General features: G+C 42.5%; 2 protein-coding genes across 2 annotated transcripts in view; one reads left to right on the top strand and one right to left on the bottom strand.

Annotated features, from left to right (window-relative positions):
- LOC114546120 (low affinity immunoglobulin gamma Fc region receptor II-like) overlaps nt 1-7,500 on the top strand; it is a 1,096,214-nt gene that overhangs the window by 1,055,291 nt on the left and 33,423 nt on the right. The gene's annotated exons all lie outside the window — the stretch shown is intronic.
- Nucleotides 1-7,500, bottom strand: part of LOC114546121 (atrial natriuretic peptide receptor 1) — a 39,284-nt gene that overhangs the window by 18,285 nt on the left and 13,499 nt on the right. The window contains exons 4-12 of the mRNA XM_028564785.1: nt 6,286-6,418; nt 6,056-6,157; nt 4,920-5,022; nt 4,349-4,494; nt 4,160-4,232; nt 2,036-2,180; nt 1,862-1,948; nt 1,265-1,408; nt 998-1,119 (exon numbers count right to left, since the gene is read on the bottom strand). Of these exons, the coding sequence (XP_028420586.1) occupies nt 998-1,119; nt 1,265-1,408; nt 1,862-1,948; nt 2,036-2,180; nt 4,160-4,232; nt 4,349-4,494; nt 4,920-5,022; nt 6,056-6,157; nt 6,286-6,418 (1,055 nt within the window). The remainder of the gene's footprint in view (nt 1-997; nt 1,120-1,264; nt 1,409-1,861; nt 1,949-2,035; nt 2,181-4,159; nt 4,233-4,348; nt 4,495-4,919; nt 5,023-6,055; nt 6,158-6,285; nt 6,419-7,500) is intronic.

Genomic DNA, 7,500 nt, shown 5'->3' with positions numbered 1-7,500 from the left:
GAACCAAAATGCATCGGCCAGATATGTTTTTGAACGTATTTCCTAAACTGTTCTTTGATTTTCCCATGAGCCGTTTGCTAGACATTGTGAAGATTTGGCTGTTCTTGTGTGTTTTGGAAAGTTGGGACTTGATCAGATGACATTTCTCTGAGGCTCCGCCCCTCCTCATGACTCCCAAGCTCATCCGTAAATTGCCATGGAGCTATGTTGCTAAAGTGCTGTCCTCATCAGTTGTCTTCATCCCATAATGCACAGCAGCGCAATTGACAGCTGGTTGAGTCCAAAAAAAATGCAGTTCTCAAAATCAGAAAAGATGTATTGCCAATTAAGAAGCATTAGGAATTTGCCTTGGTGTGTGGTGCATACGCAAAAACAAAATTAAACAATAATATGACTTTAGAACAGCGAGCAGTTATGACGGTGTTCAAGCCTCCCCGATGCGAGTCACCCCCAACGACCTGCAGACTTCAAGCATGACGGCATGTAGGCAAACATCAGCAAATATCGCAATGAATAAGCTGCAATGTCTTAAGTATAAACCCTAACTTCCCTTTTACATTCATGTTATACATGCGTTTTAAAGGCACTAATGTATCAATGGGGGGATGGGGGGGGCTACAATAGGCCGCGCATCAGTACCCCATTGTTGGCGTGGCCTCAGGAGTGTCCCTAGATGGTACCCTCAAAATTTTGTAAAAATCGTATGAGCCCTTCATGAGCTACAGTATAAACTTTTCGCATTTGTAGCATCCCCTATTGGCCAATATTTGCGTAGAAAGCCTTCAATTTGGCCAAGATATATAAAAGTTTGGCAAACGCTAGGGGCTCTGGCAGTCCAAATGAGTAAAGAAAAGTTAATAGATTCAAAAAATGCCCAAAATGTCAATGAAAAAAGTCAATTGTTGGAAAAAAAAAGCAAACAAAAAGAGCATAGAATAGAATAGCATCAAAAAAACCAGGAAGGAAGTCTTGCCTAAAGGCCAGCTCTGCTCGTCACCTGTTATTTTGCAGACCCAGCGATCGTCTAACACACAGTTCAGGGACTTGAGTCGGCCGTGACAGATCTTGTGTTGGTGGAGGTACGAAATGCCTCTGGCGATGTCCGTTGCGAAGGAAAACCTGGAGGGTAGAAATACTCGGGATGATTTCTCTTTCTCACCCGATAGCCCAGTTTCAAAGGTCAGTCATTCAGACACAAACCACGGGAATGTAGGGTTGAAAAATACCAAAATGACCCTTTAAATAAGAGAGTTTAGGGGTCTACCTGAAGCCCCAGTTCAGCGGGATCTCCTCGTTAAGAAGAACATCGTTGAGGCTTCCTTTCGGGCAGTACTCTGTCACTATGGCAACATTAGGCACCTCCACACAACCGCCAATAAACTTACACAGGTTGGGGTGATCGAGCTCCCTGGAGACGGAGAGAAAGAGTTAAAATACCACGTCAGTCATATTAGATGATTAATAAGGTGTGTGTGTGTCTGCTTGTTTCTGTGTGTGTGTCTGCCTGTTTCTGTGTGTGTGTGTGTCTGCTTGTTTCTGTGTGTGTGTGTGTGTCTGCTTGTTTCTGTGTGTGTGTGTGTATCTGCTTGTTTCTGTGTGTGTGTCTGCTTGTTTTTGTGTGTGTATGCTTGTTTTTGTATGTGTGTGTGTGTCTGCTTGTTTCTGTGTGTGTTTGTGTGTGTGTCTGCTTGTTTCTGTGTGTGTGTGTCTGCTTGTGTCTGTGTGTGTATGTATGTGTGTCTGTGTGTTTATGTGTATGTGTGTATGTTTGTGCATGCATGTGTGTGTCTGCTTGTTTCTGTGTGTGTGTGTTTGTGTGTCTGCTTGTGTATGCATGTGTGTGTGTGTGTGTGTGTGTTACCTGACTTGTTTGACTTCCTGTCTGATGGTTTTGGAAAGAGAGAAAGTCTTGCTTTGAATCCTCTTGATGGCCACCGTTCTTCCATCACTGGAGAAGACAAATATTTTAAATACAAAATACATAAAAAAAAAGCCAGAATGTGTTGACAGCATGGAGCCAGACAGCTGATCGTACTATAACCCGGTGAAGGTGAACGGTGTTTTCCGGCTCCCCGGTTGAGCCATATAGCAGCTGAGAGCCGTCACGCAGCTGGTGTTACTGTTGCTGTTCCCCACATGGGCGCTGATTATACTGCCCATGGTCATACGAGCCTCATGATCTGCAGACATACACAGAGACATGGTCATACGAGCCTCATTATCTGCAGACATACACAGAGACATGGTCATACGAGCCTCATGATCTGCAGACATACACAGAAACATGGTCATACGAGCCTCATGATCTGCAGACATACACAGAGACATGGTCATACGAGCCTCAATATCTGCAGACATACACAGAGACATGGTCATACGAGCCTCATGATCTGCAGACATACACAGAGGCATGGTCATACGAGCCTCATTATCTGCAGACATACACAGAGACATGGTCATACGAGCCTCATGATCTGCAGACATACACAGAGACATGGTCATACGAGCCTCATGATCTGCAGACATACACAGAGACATGGTCATACGAGCCTCAGGATCTGCAGACATACACAGAGACATAGACATACGAGCCTCATTATCTGCAGACATACACAGAGACATGGTCATACGAGCCTCATTATCTGCAGACATACACAGAGACATGGTCATACGAGCCTCATAATCTGCAGACATACACAGAGACATGGTCATACGAGCCTCCTTATCTGCAGACATACACAGAGACATGGTCATACAAGCCTCATGATCTGCAGACATACACAGAGACATGGACATACAGAAAATCTTGTTGGATACTTGGGTCTCAAATTTCAATCCTGTCCAAACCAGTTTGAGGGCCCTATCTTGCACCCGGTGCAACGCAAAGTCCAATCCAGTTGTCAGTTTCCCATCCAGCGCCCGCGTCATTTTTAAATAGCCCAAATGTGTTCAGGTGCATTCTGGGCGCCCATCTACAGGGAGGTGTGTTCAGGTGCATCTTCTGGGCGCCATTGACCAACAAAAACCTGGGCTAAAAAAAACTGCTTGTTACACACATAGGGACACACAGCAGCACACACCCATGCAGAAGATTACAAATATAAAATAGTGCAAATCCTCCATCATAATAGCAATGCTCCAAGGTCCAAACGTGCCTGGCTTTTTAAAGGGAATGGGAGATGATCTCTGATTGGTTGATTGCATGTTACACCCAAAACACACCTCTGATTAATGAAGACACTAAGGACAACCCGGGAAGCCTGGCACACGGACCCTTTTTTCACCGTCAAACTAACAAAAGTGGATTTTGACATTAACCACCTGCCCAGGCGCTTCAAAAACCATTAAAATAATTTAAACCACATTTATCTCCAAACGGTGTGCACAGTTTTGCTGCGGTTTCCGTGTTGAACACATTTGCTCAGAACAGGCTTTAAGATATGTTTTATCTGGTCTGGTGGCTGTGTCACAGGTGTGCATCAGCAGAGACGTGTCTGTAAAGGCAGAGCGCACACAGCAGGGTATTCAAAGCTAGGGTTGGGTATCGTTTGAATTTTTATGATTCTGATGCCGAACCGGTACTTTTAAATCGATTCAGATTCCTAAACCAATTCTTGAAAAACTGAAACATGACGATCGATCTAGCGATCACGTGTGCAGTGAATGGTTAATATGCTTTTGCATCCGTTTTGGTGAGCCCAGAGGGAAAATATGGCATTTTAAAAGTAGCCTACATTTACGGTAGCTATAGCTAATAGTAGACTACAGAGAAAGGGTGATATTTCTGGAGTCTGTTTCGGAGCGACAGAGGGAAAATATTTCAGTCGACACATTAAGTGGAACCGAAATGAGGAACCGAAATTTGCTTTCTAATCCGGTCCTATTCCTAACAGTTGCGTAGGAACCGGTTCCATAGTGGAACCGGGTATCGGTACCCAACCCTATTCAAAGCACCTCGGTTTCAGTTAAAATAAATGGTTTGCTACGATTTGTCAGGGCTGAACATGGTTGAGACCGAACCAGACGTATACAAGATCTGTTCACTGCACTTTCAGACCTCTTGTGACCAGATATGGACAAGTTCCTAACCAGTTTACACCAGTAAACTAACTAGTTTCAGCTTCAGTTTAAACTGGTCTGATCCGGATTGTTACAGTACCTTGCTTTATCTTATCGAAGTCGATGATCCAGCTCTCGTCCCAAAACAGCTTCTGTTTCTGGTACCTCAGCCACTACACAAGACAAGTTATTGATCAAGATTCGTTTTTGTGTTATTTTTGAGTATTTAGCGAGGCTTCTGTTAGCGTATGCATGCGTGTGGTGTGTATGTGTGTTGTTGAGTTCTCACCACAGCCGTCAGTGTGACGCAGAGGCATAGCAGGCTGAGCGGCAGGCCGATGGCCAGCTTGGTGGTGGGCGTCATGGGGCATTCACCGCAGTCAGCTGGACAGGTAGAGCAAAGCTCCGCCTCCTCACAGACGCCATCGCCACACACTTAGATGGAAGAATAGAGGAGCTAGTTGTTCATGTTTTTTACTGTTTTTACATGTTTTTACATGCCTTTTACAGCAAAAAAGCCCTGAATCTTTAAGGGTTTTAAAATAACTTAAACTTTGTGTCATTTCCCACAATTCCTCCAATCAACCAGCATCCTGCCTGTGTTATGGGACTTAGAAACAGAAACATCAGACAGTTTCTGACTCTCTTTAGGTGGCTCTATAAAGGCAAGGGATTTAATTTATACAGCACCATTCAGACATGAGTAGAGCATTATAAACTAAACATGACTGAACTGCTGTATTTTGTCACAATGTGATCCAAGACTGTAGCTTTTAGATACCATTGTTGGCATGATTATTCCCATTGTATTTGTTTCTATAGTCATGTCAGGAAGTAGAGAGGGAAAATACGTTACGTACCTACAGCAGGCTGAACCGTGCTCTTGGCCTCCAGAGCAACCTGCATGCGGCCGACTCGTATGTGAGCGATGAGCGAGGTTAAGCCGGCGTGGACCAAAACCACCTGCAGGACAGAGTCACGGTCACTTAGGAACGCCAGCCAAAGAGTTTAACACAGGTCTGTCCCGTGGTCTAGGCAGTATAGGCAAACACTAGACAGTATAGGCAAAACTAGGCAGTATAGGCAACCAGTAGGAAGTATAGGCAAACAGTAGGCAGTCCAAATGAGTAAAGAGAAGTTAAAAAGTAACAAAAATATTGGAAAAGGCGACAAAGAACTCGAAAAGTGAAGAGCGAAAAATTGAAAAACATGTCACAAATGTTGTAAAAAACAACAATAGACTCCAAAAAAGGCAACAAAAAGTGACAAAAACGTTAAAGAAAGCATCAAATGTTAAAGAATAGTGACAAATAAGTGACAAAAACAAATTTTTTAAATGTTGTGTGTTGATATTTTCTAGAGATGCAAAGATTAATCAACTAGTTGTCAACTATTACATTTTGATCAGCAACTATTTTGATAAACAACTCATCGGTTTGAGTCATTTTTTATGTAAAAGCAGTGAAACTTGTGTGATATCAGCTTGTTAAATGTGAAAATGTTTCTAGTTTCTTCTCTCCTCTGTGACAGTAAATTGAATATCTTTGAGTTGTGGATAAAACAAGACATTTGAGGAAGTCATCTTGGGCTTCGGGGAAACACTGATCCACATTTTCTGACATTTTAGACAACCAAACAAATTATCAGACAATAATCCAGACATCTGTGATGTGTGTGCAGTGTGTGAAACATTGTGTGTGTGTGTGTATCATCTGCATAAATAGATATTTATGTATGTGTGTTTGTCGTGAGACTTGATTGTGTGTGTTTCTTCTTTGTTTGTGTGTGTGTGTGTGTGTGTGTTCTAATGTGTGTGTGTATATTTGTGGTGTGTGTGTGTCACAAATACATGTGTGTGTGTGTGTGTCATCATAGAATCAGGTGTGTGTGTGATAATATCTGTCTGTCTGTTTCTGTGTGTGTATATGTTTGAAACATTGTGATATACAGTTTGTCAGGCTATATTTGTGTGTGTGTGTGTGTGTGTGTGAGTTACCTTGGCAGTCCAGTTGGTCTGGGTCATCTTGCCAGAGGTAGAGATGGTGTGTGTGAATATTTTCCCGTCATCCGGTATCCAGGGACCACAGATGCTTTCTGTCTGAAAGTCGTATAATGAAATGTTGGAAATTCTTAAAAATAACTGGCAGATTATTCGCTAATGAATGTGAATAATTCTTAGATGCAGCCCTCGAAGATAATGCAAGAAGAAAGAATCAAAGCATGCACCAGGTGTCCCATCGGACAGGAGTGGATGTTAGCGTGATGGATGCAGCAGTTTTCTCCGTTGGCATCATTCCAGTTAGTCGGACAGTCCAGATGTTCACAAAACCTCCGAGCTGCTTCGGCGTTTACTATAGAACTACACACACACACACACACACACACACACACACACACACACACATATATATATACAGACACACAGACATACATATGCACACACACACACATACAGTACACACATAAACACACACACAATGCACACACACACATACACATACAGTACACACACATAAAACACACATACACACAGACACACTCAGACACATACAATACACACACACACAGACATATATATATACAGAAAGACATACATATATACACACACACATACACACACACAAACAGTACACACATAAACACACATACACAATGCACACACAAACACACATACAGTAAACACACACATACAGTACACACACATAAACACACACTCACACAATGCACACACACAGATACACTCAGACATATACAGTACACACACACACACACACACACACACACACACACACACACACACACACACACACACACACACACACACACACACAGACAAAAAAAAACGTTTTTTCAAATGCGACAAATAAATAATGTTGAAAAAACAACCAAAATGTCAGGAAAAAACTAAGCTACAAACACTACGATAAAGCTTCAACTAAATTTATTAAAACAAAACAAACAAAAAACATCCCATCGTGCCAGCCCGGTTGGTAGAGCACACGCTCACATGTGGAGGTTTAGTCCTCGACGCAGAGGCCCAGGGTTCAAATCCGACCTGTGGCAGATTTCCTGCATGTCTTCCCTCTCCCTCCCCTTTCATATCTTACATGTTCTATCGCTTAAAGGTCCCTTGACATGCTGCTTTTTGGATGCTTTTATATAGGCCTTAGTGGTCCCCTAATACTGTATCTGAAGTCTCTTTTATATAGACCTTAGTGGTCCCCTAATACTGTATCTGAAGTCTCTTTTATATAGACCTTAGTGGTCCCCTAATACTGTATCTGAAGTCTCTTTTATATAGGCCTTAGTGGTCCCCTAATACTGTATCTGAAGTCTCTTTTATATAGACTTTAGTGGTCCCCTAATACTGTATCTGAAGTCTCTTTTATATAGACCTTAGTGGTCCCCTAATACTGTATCTGAAGTCTCTTTTATATAGAC

Source organism: Perca flavescens, chromosome 19 (genome assembly GCF_004354835.1).
Source record: "Perca flavescens isolate YP-PL-M2 chromosome 19, PFLA_1.0, whole genome shotgun sequence".
NCBI lineage: Eukaryota > Metazoa > Chordata > Actinopteri > Perciformes > Percidae > Perca > Perca flavescens.
The sequence above is the reverse complement of the archived record's forward strand: the minus strand, read 5'-3'. Positions and strand labels throughout refer to the sequence as shown.